The following is a 17,267-nucleotide window of genomic DNA, read 5'->3' as shown; positions in this document are numbered from 1 at the left end:
ACTCATGTTATGTTATGTTATTATAACAGCTACTCATGTTATGTGCAATAATTTGTGCAGTTATGGAAACAGCTCTTTGTGTTTATGCAAGAAAATGTAACACATTTATTTATTTACATATTGTGTGCATGCACATTGTACTTTGATACATTTTGCGAAAATAAAGCAATTGAAAGAGAGAAGTTATCAAGTATCATTAATGTCGTAATTTTATCTACTGGCCCCTGGCCCCTTGCCATTTTTGTAATGTGGCCCACAGGTAAATCTATTTGAGTATCCCTGCCGTACGATATAGGCTATAGCCCATGGTCCAAAATGATGAGAAACGAGGATAACTTTTTTTTTCTCCAAAATTTCAAAAAACATGGGCTATACTCCTATCAGTACTATCATCCCATAGTATCCGTATTGTACGTATATACGTATAGTATCGGTCTCATAGTAGTATCTATGGGATAGTATCCTAGTATACTACCTATATTTCTAAAATGGAACATTTTTAGTCATGGTATCTCATCTAAAAGCTACGGCCTGTAAAAAAACAACCTCGACTATCACACATCTGTAGAACAGATTTTTATTAACAGCAGTCAATAATACAGCTCGAATTTGGAAAATAAACCGGTACAATAAATCACGTCATCCTCTCCAACATTATTATAAGTGCAATATGATTATACATTCAGCAGAAGAAAAACTCACAGCAACTGAACATGAATGGTATTCAAAGGAAGGAGGAATGGTTGTATGAGAGCACTTGTAAAAGCCCTGTTATGATCTGTTCTATCTCCATGCACACATGGAGATATAGCAGATCGGCAATTTTCAAAAAATCGTGACAATGTGGCGCAAATCTTTGAATATATACCTTCAAAGCAAACGTTTATAACTCAAATATTTGCTTCTGGGGGGTACCTGGAACTACATATTTTCAAATGGGGGTCGGTGGCCATTTACATACAATTCTGGGGGTTCTTGACATGGAAATGTTTGAGGACGACTGGCATAGAAACAGGTTTTTCAGAAAACTGGATTTAAAATACTTTTTTTTTTTAAATAATCGTCCTCAGGTCAGGTTAAGCATAAGGTAGACCCAACAGTGCTACCGAGAATGGACATAAAAGCAAGTGTGAGATAGAAGATCACTCTCCGTAGGATTACGGATTCATTGGTTACATTTGTACACTGAGTTAAATTAACACTAAATTAACATTATTATTATTGTCTGGTTTATGAGGGCTTATGACTTTTCCTAACTGCATCATTGTGATGGCTTCCCACATATTTTCACCACAGTTTACATCAGGAGGAGGGTAGATACTGACTACTACAGTGGCTGATCCTCGTGTTGATACTAGCATTAGCTACAAAATGGGGACATTTCTCAGTAAACATTTAAAAACTCCTTGACTAGAACTTTGGGATGTAAGTTATTAAACCAAAATAGATAACTTGAACTATGGCTAAGCCATTTTGTATATAGGAAAGAAAGAAACATGACAACCTTAGTTTCAAATTGATTAAATCAATAAGTCACAAAAACTTATAACCGACATATTTTTGCCGTTTAGATCAAGATGGAATTTTCTGCCTTGGATTCGGAGTACATGCAAATGGCTTGGCACAGAAGGAAGATGATATTTTGGTAACAAAGAGGTGGAATAAAGAAAATATGCCCAAGCACATTTTTCAGCTGGAAAGACATACCAAAAAGTACAGTCAAAACATGAACACCACTTCAAGTTGCAAATAGTTAACAAAAAAATAATAATACAAGAAAAATAATATCAACACAAATTGTGTTAAAAGTTGCAGTCAATCTTTGAACCACTTGAACCCTAGGCGTGACTATTCTGGGGGAACATTCACTGAAAATACCCGATATGCAAACTCACAATGTGTTGCAATACGACATGTTGTGAGCTTGCAGATCGCCCATTTCCAGCTAAGACATTGGTGTAGTGTGCGTGTGTGTGGGGGGAGTTTACTAACTATAGATGGTTTAAGTAGTTAAAGGACAATATTTCCATCATGCTGGTTTGATCCCTTAAACAAAATCTAGTTTTACATGGTAATGTCGTTATCATGGTCTTTCTAGTCTTATATGGTCAGTTTTGGTCGTGCTGGTGTGTTGTACCACTGGATGGGGGATTATCCAAAAAAAGAAAAAAAGGGGTAACAGTTTAACACTTAGTCGAGCCCTCAGACAAATGTTGTCAAGTCTTCACATATTGCGGCACTACATCTTTTCAAATGGGGTTCCCGGTGCGGCCAAGTAAAAGTACATTTTACAATTTGGGGGTCCTTGACATGAAAATGTTTGAGAAGCACTAACTGGTATAGACTGTAATTGAAGAGAGAAAAGCTTTTACACATGCAGTGTAAGGGGTAAGGGGTTCCATGTCTGCATAGAAACAAGGGAATAGTGGAACTGAATTTTAATACGACAACCTAGAAATGTTTCTAAAGTGACAATGAAACCGTAAGATAATTATTATCAGTGGAATGCTCCCGTTTGATTTTGGAAATGAGTGGAAACAAAATCACCACAGGCCAAAAATCTACTCGTCGTACAGAGCAGGAGACAACCTCCTGACTTCTCTGAACATCCAACCTCGTCGTACAGAGCAGGAGACAATCTCCTGACTTCTCTGAACAGTTGTAAACTACCGTTTTAGTTTTTTTATGTTCATTATTTCCCTTCGCTTCACAAAGCTTTATATATATATATATATATATATATATCTCTATTGTTCCTTTTGACTTTCAGTTCCCCCCACACTCAGACACGCCACGCCACAGCACAATGGCGGAAAAAACCTTTCTCTGTTTTGATTTTGAACGGTCTGATATATAGATCACAGCCATAGTATGCAACGTTCAGAGTAAGATGGAACACAGCCATGCAGTACTGATGGTCCTCCCTCTCTGTTCCTGCTCGTAACAGCCAGAGTCCTCTGGCCATTGGCCATGTCCACAGAGTGGACATTTTGCTCTTACATGAGAATACAGTTCGATTCAGTACCAGCTCTCTCTCTCAAACGCCCGCTTAAGTTCCTAGGCTACATCAAGTCAGGATAAAGGATCTCGGCTGAGAAAAATAAATTGCGGATAGTGGATAAATACATATGAAGTACCAACACGGAGAGTCGTTTAAAAAAAAAAAGGAAAATATAATTATTTGGAAAATAACCTGGAAGAGACACCCTGGCTTGCGCGCATGGACATGCTGTCACACGCAGGGCTTTACATCAGCAATGTGGTCGGCCGTCTTGATGAGAGAGAGATTGAGAAAGAGAGAGAGAGATAGAGAGAAAATAATGGATGATGGAGAGGAATTGGGTTGGTTGCGGAGAGAGAGAGGTACAACGGTGTGGAGAGAGGCCTGGAGGTCATGGGTCAGTGTGTGTGTGTGTGTGTGTGTGTGTGGGGGGGCTCATTTCTCCCTGTAGTAAAGCAGGTACATCTTCAGGGGCGCGGGCAGCGGCAGGCCCAGAATCCTCTCTCTCAGGACGTTCACCGTCGGCTCCACTCGCGTCAGTTCCCCCGTCTGCCTCTCCTCCTCTCCCCCAACCTCCTCCTCCTCATCCTCTTCATCATCCTCCTCCTCCTCCCCGCCTCCTCCCGCCTCCTCCTCCTCCTCCTCTGGCACGGCCGGAGCCCTTCCTCGGCCTGCCACCCGCCTGATACCTCTCGCCAAGCGGTGCTTTGTCGCCTCCCATTCTCTCTCCTCTTCCTCCTCCTCCTCTTCCTCCTCCTCCTCTCGCCGGCGCCCTCGGTCCCTCCCCCTGCGTCCTCCTCCTCCCTGGTTGTTGTTGTTGTCGTCGGGGGTGGGGGCGGCGGCAGCGCCTCCCACTACCGCCTGACGCGTGGCCAGCACCAGGGCGTTGCAGTGTCGCCGGTGGTGGACGCGCCGCCGCTTGAAGCGCGGGCCGTACTTGTGGAGGCCGGCCGCCGCCAGGCCGCGGCCCACGCTGAACGAGGAGCCGCGGCCGCGCCCGGAGGGCTGCCCGCCGCCGCCACCGCTGCCACCCGTGGTCACCCGGAGCGTGTGGCGGATGGAGATGCGAGCCAGCTCCTGGAGAGTCCGCACCTCGTACACGGCTGGAGAGGTGGGAGAGACGGTTTAGTTTTTAGAGATTGTCAAAGTACGACAATACCTATCTGCAGATTAGGGGTGCTAATGAGGCCGATAAAATTGGTGTTTAAGCAGACGATAATGGCTTATAAAAATGTGTTTCTCGAATGCTTTCACGTATATATTATATATATATATATATATATATATATATATAAAGAAAATAATTTGTGCTCAGGGTGAGTCAGGCTCTGCTTAGGGTAGCAGGTCAGATCTCTGCAGAGAAAACTAGAAAAAGTGCTCCCTGGTTAGGTAGTTAATTGTGGCCTCCTGGTGGCGCTATAAAAGGCCAATGTGAAATTTTTCACATTTTTTCTTACACCTTTGATGGCAATTGGACATTCAAACTCATGATTTGAGGCATTTTGTTCCAAAAATGTGTTTTGCAAAAATGTCAGGCCAATGTGAAAAAGTTTGGGATTTAATCCTCGGCGAATCAAAATATGTTTTTTTATTTGAATGTGGTGTCATTAAAATTAATCTGGATATGGCAGACTCACTATCTAGAAAATAAAAACATGGCACTTCATTTAAAATAGGTTACAGACCCCTGTTATATGCGCTTCTTTTGGGATTCTTTTTATAGACCTATTTACTTGTTTCTATGAGACATGGCAACAGCGCTCTTTTTGCATCTTTTTTTTGTAAAATGTTGAGATTAGAAACGGCCATAATTCTTTCATTTCTCAACCTTTAAAAAAGATAAAAAGTTAAAAACATCTCCATAATCCTTGGGAAGTTTGCTTTCATACGCTGTATCACACCCGATTCAAGTCTTCTTCAATAAAATGCTACGAGCGAAGACCATATACCATCGGGGCCACAGGCACAGCATTACGCAGCACCCATTCAACTCATTCCTTCATCGTGACTTGAATGAAATAAAATATAATAAAGGTTATTTTACTGGTGTTTTTCAATAGAGGCATAAAGGTGACAGCATGCAGTGCAATAGGAATAATTAACCCAAATGTGACAAAGTCATGTCATGTCTTCTATGGTGCCAGCCTGAAGAAATGTAATACCACGATCCCCAAAGTGCGCATTCCGTATGTGACATCAGCTGACTGGTAAAGAGAATAGTACGGACATGTTGATTGGGTACGTCTCAAACACTCCTTAAACACTCCCATTAATAATTCAAGGCCGTTTTGCGCAATCCACGGGGTGTCTTAACATGCCCAAAAATGCAATATGACATTCTACACGCCCCCAGCTCTAAAAACTGTAATATGATATGTAATATTATTGGAACTGGATAATCGACCTGTATATCTCATATTGACATTCAGATATTGACATTCAGGTCATTTCTAGAATGTAGAGGTACTGTATGTTCTGGCTTCAAGTTATGCCAAGTTTTGAACCTCTCAGAGCTTCCATTGTGAAACTACATGACTTTAAGTGCCTCAACCCCCAGACGGACAGGCTTTATTTTTAGTTTGAGGTGTATAACTTTAAATAACAATTTCACCACTTTTGCAGTAAAATATTTTTATACAAGAATCCATTTCATGTATGGGAGGCCTTAGAGATGAGGAAAAACTATGTTGTGTTTGGTCCTACCTCCGGTAGGGGTATCTCGAAAACTAAAGCACTTTTTGACTGTTTGTTGCAGGACTAATTATATCATATATGGCTCTGCATCAATGTAATAAATGAGCCAACATGAGCCATGATGTCATAGGTTTTGCGGATTCACCGTTTTGCCATTTTTTACTATTTAATAAAAACTTCGGCTAGTTCAACTATTTTAAAATGTTTTTCAAAATAGTAAAAAAATGGCAAATACGTTTAGGGATAAGGGATAAGATGGAGCCCTATACTATATATACACACACACAGGTATATTGGATTCATCACAGCAGTAGCAGTGTCTGAAATGGGACTCACGTAGAGGGACAGTCTTGGCTTTGCCGTTGGGGCAGTGCTTGGGCAGAACCAGAGGAGCAAAGGACACAGAGATGATCTTTTTGGTCTCCCAGCTGTTCAGACCCGTACGGATGATTCTGGTCAGCTGGAGGGAACACATGGAGAAGAAAAAGAGATTCAATGTGTGCCGCCCGCCGACAACAGGAGGAAATGCACCAATATATTGAACATGTTTTCAAACTGCATGCATGTCTCTTGCAGGGCAATATTATAATATGTCTGGACCATATCGATATTCAATCCTTAAATTGCACATTTCAACCATGTATCTCCGTCTAATATAAACTAAATAAATCGTCTGTCGGGTGGAAACTGTTACTTTCAGCATTCAAAACTTTTAATCCTGGTCTACAAGCGTTTGGCACTTTTGGCGCTTTTGTGCAGTGGTGGAAAAATAACTCGGTTACAAGTAAAAGTCTGGAATTCAAAATGTACTTGATTAAAAGTACATGTACTTTGGCGTCGAAGTGTACTTAAAGTACCAAAAGTAAAAAAAAGTAGCCGATCTAAAAAAGAATAGCCGATCTACAATCTCTCTCTCTCTCTCTCTAGTTCATAAAGTTAACATAACTATAACTAAATGCTTTTGAAATTAAATTAAAATTTTAACTTCAGGATTCCAATTCAAAAATAGCAAAGATTTATTCAAGATTTCAATTCAAATATGCCAGAAATGTAATATGCAATGTGGCCCTCTGGAGTGAGTGTGGAAATATAGTGGCCCTTTCCATCATCAAAGTTGCCCACCCGTTGGCATATACTAGAGAATGTTCCCGGCCACCACACGGCCAGAACATCTGCTTTGATTTGAGTTTAAAAAAGGAAATGGTTGGAATAACGTGTTCCTTTCACGCGCTACGTCCAACCAGGGAAACTCCCCCCTGTCAGGTGTAAAGGAGCAACTTGGACACTCAAGCATGAAGGAAGCATGAGTTAAGTCCGTTGCTCTCCCCAGGTTGGCGGAGGGTGTGTAGAGCCCAGGATCACAGTAGATGATTGACACAGGGGTGAAAAATGGGTTACAAAATCGCAGGAATAAAAAATATATAAAAAAAAGGAAATGGACCCTACCTTCTCCTCCAGCGGGAGCACCAGCACCCCGCCCACCTTCAGCAGGTGCTTCATGTGGTCCTCGTGCTCCTTCTGGACGCCGGCGCCACAGTACACCCGGTCGTACTGCCGACTCTCTGGAGGAATCTCCAGGCAGTTCCCCAGCACAAAGGACGGCTCGCAGAACTCAAACCTGATGGGGAGACGCACACAAACACGCGCTACTTATTAACTCATTTAGGACTTCTTAGATTCTACAAATGTCTTCTAAATCATGACAGTTTTCTGAAAAACCTACGTTTCTATGTCAGTGGTTTTCAAACTATTTCATGTCAATGACCCCAAGAAATTATATGCAATTGGCCGCCGATATCTGAAAATATGTTGTTCCAGAAACGCCCCAGAAGCAAAGATTTGAATTAAAAACGTTCTGCGTTTGCTCTGAAGGAATATATATTCAAAGAGTTGGTCCACATTTTCAAGAGAGCTTGTAGATCTGCTTTTTTTAAATAGCTAATGTATAACTTCATAATGCTTAAAACACCAAAAGGCGATCCAGTCCTGAATGGGTTAACACAATGCAAACATTTACAGTCGGTACAACCTTGAGGTCGAGATTTAAGACGTGCATCAAATTTCAGCGCAGATATTGACCCGAGATATTGATCAGCAATATGTTTTATAGGGGCAATACAAATAATGTAGGCATTTTCCACACTTCTATTTTAAATAATAATATTTAAAATAAACTATTGTGCTTTCATTCTGAGAAACGGAGGTGCAAATAAACTATTGTGCTTTCATTCTGAGAAACGGAGGTGCAAATCCTCTGCATCAGTCAATGTTTTTCCATAATAAGCATCTAACAGTGGCGAATTAAACACATAAAACAAATAGCGGGTTTTGCGTATTACACGTGGAAAGACAATGGAATAAATGTTGTGTATGGTGGGTTATGCGGTCAAAGTGTCTATGCATCCTCTTTACAATTTTACAAACATTACAAATGTTGTGTACACACAAGCCTGCACACAGAAAGCTGACGAAAATCAGTTTGCCTACTGCCCAGTGAGCACTAAATTAATGAAACTATATAAATTGTGAGGCCAGTGCCAGTCAAATGCGCGACTAATAAGCCCGGATTCGTATTAGACTGTTCTACCATCAGTACCATGTGAGTAAAAAAAAATAGTTTATTTTTTATTTATTATGGATTAATGCTTATAATTAATCAAATCTCATAATCTCGTTTTGGAACAGTGGGGTACAGTAGCTATTCACAGGATTCACAGGGGGGTTGGGAGGGGGGGGAGAAATGCAGCAAAGGTCGTCGGGAACGGGAGTCGAACCCACGACACGCTGGATCATTACTAGCCCCTCTCGGAACCCTCCGTAAAGCTTTTCTGAAATTTGGATGTCACTTTGCGTAGGGTCCCTGTGCGTACTATATTTTCGTATGGGAATGTTGGAACGCGGACATAAATATCCTCGGTAACATCGAGTCTGCGCCGTTTGACGTCTTCTTTTCGTTTGCGTTATTCTGAAGGTGTCAACTATAAGTACCTATACATACCGCTGCAAATTCTCTTGTGTCGCGGAAGCCGTTAAGTACTTTGTTTGACCGATTTGGTCGCTTTGATTCTTCTTGTTTATTTACCGTTTATTGTATCGCCTCCCGATGTGCGGTTGGCTTGTGCCGGCTACGTTCCTGCCTCTGATCTGCTCTGTCATAGCTATAGCGCCACTAGCTAGCCAGATAGGCGGTACAATGAGGTGTCAATAAACAAGGAAGGAAGAGAAGAATCAAAGCGACCAAATCGGTCAAACAAAGATTAAAAATACTTAACGGCTTCCGCGCCACAGGAGATATTCGCTGCGGTATTTATAGGTACTTAAAGTTCACACATTCAGAAGCCCTCACACGAAAAAAAGTCCTCAAAGAGCGCAGAAGGACTTATCCGAAGGTGTTTACGTTTATTTATGTGTGCGTACCCGGTGGCAGGGTGGAGGTGGAATAGGACCCCATGCTCTGGGTCTAAAAAATGTCAGAAACTTCAGTAGCATTGGGTTCTGCTTGTAGGGCTAGATCATTACCAGCCTAGGTGCCTGGACCGCTCGGCAAGCCCAGGCACAAGATATCATTTTTAAAACGTACTTGTCAAAGCTCTCGCTTGTTTTGATGAAGTAATCCAGCTTCTGGTAGGCATAGGCGATCACATCTGCATGGAGCTCTACCCCATGGTTAATGCCAAATGGACCTGAGACGACAGAACAACACACTGTTATTATGAGATTAGCTTCAATATACGTTTTCACATACTAAAAAGGCACCACAAAGCTTGGAAATGCTACATTCTTTTGCTGCTATTTTTACATGATGAAATCAAGTGAGGTCAGGTCGCCTTCTGAAAAGAAGGCAGCAGGTATTATTATGCGTGATTTATATACTTTGTTGTACAACTGTGACACTCGCTGACATTAGCCAATCTACAAGCTCACAAAGGTCAGTGTTGGGTGCTGTATTGTGAGCTTGTAGATCAGTGGTTCCCAAACCTTTTTGCCCCATGGCCGTGACCCAAAACAGAAATTTGACGTCTCCCCGGGACCCAAACTAGTGAAAATAGCAGATCTACAAGCACACAACGCTTCGCTTCAGTCCGCAGGCTTGTAGATTGACTATTTTCAGTTATTTTATGAAATTACTGAAAAAAAATCATCATCAATGCATTTTGTTGTTAAATCATGAAAACATTAGCTTTTTTGGAAATGCTTTTTGAAAATGTAGGAGAAAATGTAGAAAACCCATACAAAATTGCCCATGCGACAGAGCATAATTTCATTAATGTTAAGCAACTGTACAACTGTCACCCACCCAGTATGAGGCCCACCATGGTGCTGAGGTAGCCGGTCCCGCTGCCCAGGTTGAGGAAGGAGAGGCCAGGGTGGAGGTCCAGGGCCTCCATCACCTCCGAGTAGATGCAGGGAGCTGACAGGTGGATGTTCCCGTGACGCCAGGCCAGGTCCTGACAAAGACAACAGCATACAGGTTTCAACAAACTATAGGGCTGAGCCATGTCACCAATTTGCTTTGATTATGATAAATGCACAATTGTCTACTTGTAAGAGGCTATTTCTTGTGGTGCACGAGATAATTGGTAGCATATCCAAATCGGCCATAAAAGCTCCATATCGGTCTCAAAATAATACAGATTATTTTCACAGATATTGATGACTGTCAATGACTCTGTCGCATTTGTATTTGTCAATTTCCTTTATTTTATATGATATGATATAGTACTTTGTCAGTTTGCACTGAAATTTGTTTTGCAACCCAGCGGCCTTGTATGCAACACATTCATACATTTGACATAACAGGACTGTGAAGTTGCCCGAACGGCCAAGGCTCCAAGAACAGTCCGAAATTGTAGTTAAGGGCGTTTATTTTCCCCAAAATCCAGTACAGATTCAACAGTGTGAAACCAGGAAAATAACAATAATAATAATACTGAGAAATGGAATGAACACTTGACCAAACACTACGAACAAACCCCAACTGGCTAAGCGCTCTCTTCAGGCTGTACCTTGATCACACAAGGCCCTGTAGCTCTCCCTCAGGGATGTTACCTGTGTCATTGCCCACTTCTAACTAACTACTAACTAGGCTGTCCCTGCAGCCTCCTTTAAAAGGGGTGGATCCTACCACTGGGCACAGACTCAATTAGCACATTTCTTCTCAAATACTTCACTAATATAAATACTTCCATTAACCACCTTGAATAAACAGTAACCTAAACATTCTCAATAACAAGTATAAATCAGAATGAAAACTCAATGACAATTACTGAAAGCATAAAGAGAAACACCCCTCTCCTGCATAGCACTTGGCCCATTCCTAAATCAAGGGAAATGCCACCAGCAGTGCAGGAGAGACAATTAGCAAACAATCAGTGAACACAGTTTTCCCTACACAAGTTTAAAACATTAGTCCTTGCATGTTATAGAAAGGAGTTTCATGTGTCTTTGTATATACGGCACGGGTTGCCCCGTGACAAGGACAAAAAATAAAATACAATTACTGTACATACATATTATTTCTAATGTTTGCAGGCAGCATAATCCGTATAATATCGGAATCGGTATCGGCAGATATGACCTTGAATATTTTCATTATCTGTGTACGCCACCAGTGTACGGGTCGGCGTGAACACGCAGATCCAACACCCTAAAGGTCTGACATATACGGAAATCACCCGTCGAACCCGACCTGCGTTGGTCCGACATGTGGTGCCTACGGCGTGCGGTTAGGGTTTTGGGTAGGGTGTCTAATGACAGTCGGACCAATAGTATGTCGGAACTAAAGCCTGTACCCCCCAGTGAACAACAAAGTATAATACAGGGTTAAGTGGTAAATCAGAAAAAAAGTCTATGTGGTAATAAAACAGCTAGAACAGTCAGGTATGGTCAGAAATGTTTTCCACTTACTGTAAGATAGAGTCATATATCGTATAACGATAAGCTTTCCCCAGCTCACAATTTTCCTTTGGCTACGCATACTGTTTAACCCATTTAGACCCGAGGCCGATTTGAAAAGCACCTTCTAAATCCTGTGCTTAGTTTTCTGAAAAGCTTCAAATATTTATACAAAAGTTACCAAAACATGTTGTTGCTATGTACTGTACATAGCAACAACAACCCAAAAATGGGAACCCCTTTTGTTGTTTGAAGCATCATGTTTATGCTTTTAGCTGTTTAAAAATAGCAGATCTAAAAATCGTGAAAATGTGGCGCAAATCTTTGAATATATCTACTTTCAGTGCGTACGTTTTAGGGATAGGGATAGGGATAATTCTGGGGGTCCTTGACATGAAAATGTTTGAGCACCACTGACATAGAAACATGGGTTTTTCAGAAAACTTTTAGGATTCAGAAGACATCGTTCCCAGGTCAAAATGGGTTAATTTAACCCTAGAACACTAAGACTATTTAGTGATAGAGAAAAATCCCATACACCCATAATGGGATTAATTTTAGGCCCTCTTTACACGGGAACGGTGTTCATGGAAAACGGGAAAATGAAGTATCGTTTGCTGGGGTCCCTTTAGACAAGAACGGCGTTTTCAGGAGGTGAAGAAAACGCAAACAAAGTGAAAACACCTTCCAGAGTGGAAATCAGTGTTTTTGGCAGAATTTTTTTATTTTAGTTTTAGTCGTAGGCATTTAGTTGAAGTCACATTTTAGTCACCAGGAATGTTTTAGTGTTAGTCTAGTTTTAGTCGACTAAATGTCATACGTTTTTAGTCGACCGATCTAGTTGTTTTAGTCGACTAAAATGTATTTTGGTGGGCCTTGATGCCGTCATAATGACTGATTTTACACTTGCTGAAAATAGCCGATCTTCAAGCTCACAGCACGTCGCGACACATTGTGAGCTTGTAGATCTGCTATTTCCAGCATGCAACCAAGTGTAAAACGACTTGCAGTATACTGGATTTCTCGTCCACTAGTCCCTTCCTAACATTTTAGTCTAGTTATCATTTAGATGACGAAATTGTCAATACATTTAGTCTTAGCTTTTCATTTAGTTTTCGTCAGTGAAAAAAGGTAGTCGACGAACATTTTTCGTCTTAGTTTTAGTCGACAAAACAACACTGGTGGAAATTTTTGAAAACGTCCATGTAAACAGGCAAAACGATGACTCCGCCAAACTTGTGACATCATGGCTCACGCAGATGTTTATTACATTGATGCAGAGCCGTGGCCATATTTGGAGTTCCTAGAATGAGCAAGCACTCCCCGTCTCCCTCGCCCCGCGCAACCTACAAATACAAATGTAGCGACTAGCGATGGTGAATGTTAACCATGATGTAAACAAACAGTATGACGGGGAAGTGAACTATCAAACTGGTGGTTCTTCTTGGTCTAGCTGGCAGTCCGTCAGCGCCAACTAGCAACATGGTATGCACACTACAGCGTGTTCATCAATGTTGCACTTAGAAATGAGAACGCAACAGGACTTTTTTCTCTGGCAACCACTTCTGTAAAGGTGGCCTTATTTTCTTTCTCCACTGGACCATTCTCACATGTCCCAGGAATGGGACATGTGAGGAACTAGTCTATTGTATTTCGGTGCTACAACAACAAAGTACAAATCGGCAGCCAGTTACCTTGTACGCGTTGTCTCTGTACTCCTCCAGGTAATAGTCGGCCCGGTCGATGGCTCGAAACGCCCGCTCTACCAGGTCCGAGCGGATGTAGTAAGCCTCCTTCAGGTTGTCAATCAGCTCGTCGTTGTCCTCGCCCGCGCTCACAGCTCCGCCCATCTTGGCTGGAGAGGAGAGAGAGAGAGGAACAGGCTTGGAGAGGAGAGAGAGAGAGAGAGAGAGAGAGAGAGAGAGAGAGGAACAGGCTTGGGGGGTTCACTTCACACCCGGAAAGGAAACATCAAGATTCATCTTTTTTATTTTTTTACGTTTAACAATTTTGCCAGTGGTGTAAAGTAACTAAGTACAGTATTTTTACTAGAGTTTTTTCTGATACCGATACTGGTATCGGTATCGGTCCTTAAGCAAGACACTGAACCCCTAATTGCTCCTGATGTACTGGTTGGTGCCTTGCATGGTTTCCGCCACCATCGGTGTATGAATGTGTGTGTGAAACGTAACCTGTAAACGTAACTGTTTTTACTAACCACCGTTTCGGTTCACCGAAACTGGACTATGAATAGGCCTTGCTTGAGAGATTTGGGTGAGCTGTGAGTCGCTTACCACTACGGCATGATGTCATGTTTTTTAAAGCCATTGTGCTTAATTATGAAGTCCCTCACAATCCCAAATGGTCATTCCTGTTATGAGGAAGACCAAAGTCTTGTCTTGTCTGTGTTGAGCTGTTGTGAGGATGTTGAAAGGGGAGTGTACATATGTTCCCCAGGTTCTATGTTCCCCACCATGCAAAAAAGGTTCTTCGTTCCACACTGAGGCTTCGTACACACATAAAGAACAACTGTGCTGTGCTCTGAGTTTGGTGCAACTGGATTAATAGATAAACCTTGATTTAAACCAGATTAAGGCTTAATCTTTCTTGGTGCAAATGGCCCTTAGTCTTAGCAAATTCTGATTTAAGCTCAGTCTTTGAACAATCCATTGAAATTTAGGCCTGCCTAGGCTACTTAAACTATCTAGTCTTAGCCAACTAAAAATTAACACTGGCATAAAATAAAATAAAACATAATTGCTCAGACTCTTCAACAACAGCAAAAACAATCATTCTTTGTTCTGTACTATTGTATACAATTGTATAGTACAAAACACTGAAGTCCATAAAACCAGAAACCTTCCCTGTGCAATTTCTGTTTACAAATCATAATAGGCAAACTTAATGTTTTAATTGTTATTCATATGTTCCAATGCTCAATGACAAAAACACAATTAAATCGTAAATTGCTATTATTTGTATTAATTGTCAACTTAAAAAGTGAAATCGTGACAGCCCTAACATACATCTGCCAAGACAAGTTCCCAAGACGTGCATATACTGTCTCCCAGCCTGCCACGCTGACACCACCATATACACACACTGTCTCCCAGGCTGACACCACCATATACACACACTGTCTCCCAGGCTGACACCACCATATACACACACTGTCTCCCAGGCTGACACCACCATATACACACACTGTCTCCCAGGCTGACACCACCATATACACACACTGTCTCCCAGCCTGCCAGGCTGACACTGCCATATACACAGGCTTCAAAACTTGGTATAGTATAAAACAACTATCTATAATAATACTTAGTTCATAATATGTAAACAAATAGGTGTATGTGACTACAGAGAGACAAAGTCAGCTCGCACTGCCAGTCACAGGCGATGCCATCTGGAATACTATATTTCTATTACAGTTTTATATTTTGTAATTATGATTATGATGTTGAGAATAGCACTTCGTTCAGGTTGGTGAGTAATCACCTCACCAACTAGTGTTAAGTAACAACTAAGTTAGGACGCAGGTATGATAGCTAACTCACTAAACTTCCCCAAAACGATTTCCCAAGGAAGGAAGCAACCAACCACACTGAGACGTGTAAATAGATGTACCTTTTGGTAGAAGCACTCTAGGTGTGAATGTCTGCTGTTCTGTAGTGCTGGTGTTAAGCACAACACCTGGCAGCCATGCCAAAGGACAGGAGAGTCACTGAGATCACAGGCAGCTCTGGGAGAAAAAAAACGTTAGTCATGTCATGAAGCTGTAAAACAACAAAGGATCCTTACTATTTCAATATTGGTTGATGCTCCCCAGTATGTGGCAGCGTGGCCTAGTATGCAAATTCATTGGGCCATTAGCTATGGGGTGAGTGACCCATTCACCCCAGGGACAAATGTTGACTTGCAGTGATACATTCACAAGTTGTATTTCCCGTCGATAACCATGGATATATCATATATACATATACACAATACATACATATATGGCAATAATCACTGCCTTGTCTGGTACGCCCTGATTTAACCACAGGGTGGCGCTGCACCACACCGTCTAATATAAACTATATATAGTGGGCTAGAAGGAAGACACTTCCTGCAACAAAAAGGGTAACACATAACATTTCCGATGTGAGATGGGGTTAGAGTTCAATTAATTACATAATAATAATCATTACCTTTTCCACGTAGTTTAAAGACAGACGATTTACTTTAATCCAATAACCGCATTTAACCCCCGCCACACTTCGTCTCTAAATGTTTTGATGAATTGAAAATGGTGGGCCCTACTGTAAACAAGTGTAATGCTTTATGGTGTCGTCCATTCACAGTTAACAGTTTTTTTTTGTATCGAGTTGTATACTTGAAATGTACTGTAATTCAGAAAACCCCTCTCCCCAACAACCTCCGCGTTGTTGCGGCGGCGGGGTTCGGGATTGCTATATTTTTTGCGGTGCTCAGCTAAACCGATATTGAGCAAACAATAACATCCATGCACACACACACACCCCTCACACACTCCCTGTGTGAACGATCCGATCAACTGCACAAACACCTTTAGAACGGCCTGGCCCTTGATCGAAGATACACAAATAGAAAGAAAACAACCGCTATGCCGTTTTACTGCCTTCCTTGGTGAAGGAGAAGAAAGAGATCATGGATGGACCCAGTAGTACAGCACGGTGGCTGAACTGGCTCTGCCTGGGATAATAATTATAATACCCCCCAAAAAACACCGCCTGATCACGGGTTTACGTGGTTGACACACCTGGTGGAACAAATGTCAGTCGTTGTCGTACCTGGTTGTTGGTTTTCTCGCTGTTTTTGTGTCTTTCTTCAGTCGTTTTATGTTGTTGTGTCTCTACAGTCCCTGTGAGTGAGTGTGTGATCCAGTCTGGAACAACACACCACTGCTGCTCTGCTGGATGTAAACACAGCTGACGCTCAGTGTTGCCACGTTTTGCGATAGAAACAAGCAACCAGGTCTATGAAACGGAAACACAATCTGGCACAGGGTGGGTACCCCATTGGCAAAAACAAGGGAAAAACAGCGCCCTCTTTTTCCTTGACTGAACAGTCTGTCTGTCTTCACTAGTGTCTTGTCTTGAGAGACTAATGCAAACGCGACACGTTGCGAGCATGTAGATCTTTAGTTGTGGATTTATGTATTAATTTTATTAGGAATATTTTACATTACATTACATTATTTTTACATTTTAACAACACAAATCTGAATAGTGATGAATACTAGCCATCTGCCACCCAGCCATCAAACTGCAGGTTGAAAAGGCCCTCAGCTCTGAACTCGGTAGAATCTGCACCTGGCTCGCTGAACAAACTATCTTTACACCTGGGAAAAACTGAATCCATTCTCTTTGGATCTAATAGTAATCTCAGCAAGGCAAATAGCTTCTTGGTTAGAGTGGGTGACAATGTTATCACACGTGAAGATGAAATTACCTAGGTTCCATCCTGGAGGCTAATCTTTCCGGTGATAAAATGGCCACCAACGTAATCAAAAAAGTCAACCAAAGAACAAGATTCCTTTACAGGATCTCCTCACTGGTCAACAGAAACACCTTGAAGACCTTAACAGAGCCATCCTACAAGGTCTCTTTGACTATTGCATGCACCTCCTGGTAACACAGCACCTCAAAGGCCC

The 17,267-nt window shown here is 41.8% G+C and overlaps 1 protein-coding gene across 1 annotated transcript; it reads right to left on the bottom strand.

The window, feature by feature from the left end:
- Window positions 1–607: 607 nt before the first annotated feature.
- On the bottom strand, window positions 608–16,527 carry LOC308315048 (protein-L-isoaspartate O-methyltransferase domain-containing protein 2-like). The gene is made up of 9 exons (XM_080762871.1): window positions 16,405–16,527; window positions 15,221–15,335; window positions 13,285–13,445; window positions 9,993–10,143; window positions 9,276–9,378; window positions 7,142–7,313; window positions 6,032–6,155; window positions 3,698–4,104; window positions 608–3,589 (listed from the first exon to the last, which is right to left on the bottom strand). Exons 3-9 carry the CDS (start codon window positions 13,438–13,440, stop codon window positions 3,437–3,439), a joined length of 1,266 nt encoding a protein of 421 aa, XP_080618997.1. The 5' UTR covers window positions 13,441–13,445; window positions 15,221–15,335; window positions 16,405–16,527; the 3' UTR covers window positions 608–3,436.
- Window positions 16,528–17,267: the final 740 nt, after the last annotated feature.

This window comes from Protomyctophum bolini, assembly GCF_963924005.1.
Source record: "Protomyctophum bolini genome assembly, chromosome: 5".
Classification (NCBI taxonomy): domain Eukaryota; kingdom Metazoa; phylum Chordata; class Actinopteri; order Myctophiformes; family Myctophidae; genus Protomyctophum; species Protomyctophum bolini.
This window is presented reverse-complemented; position numbering and strand designations above follow the sequence as displayed.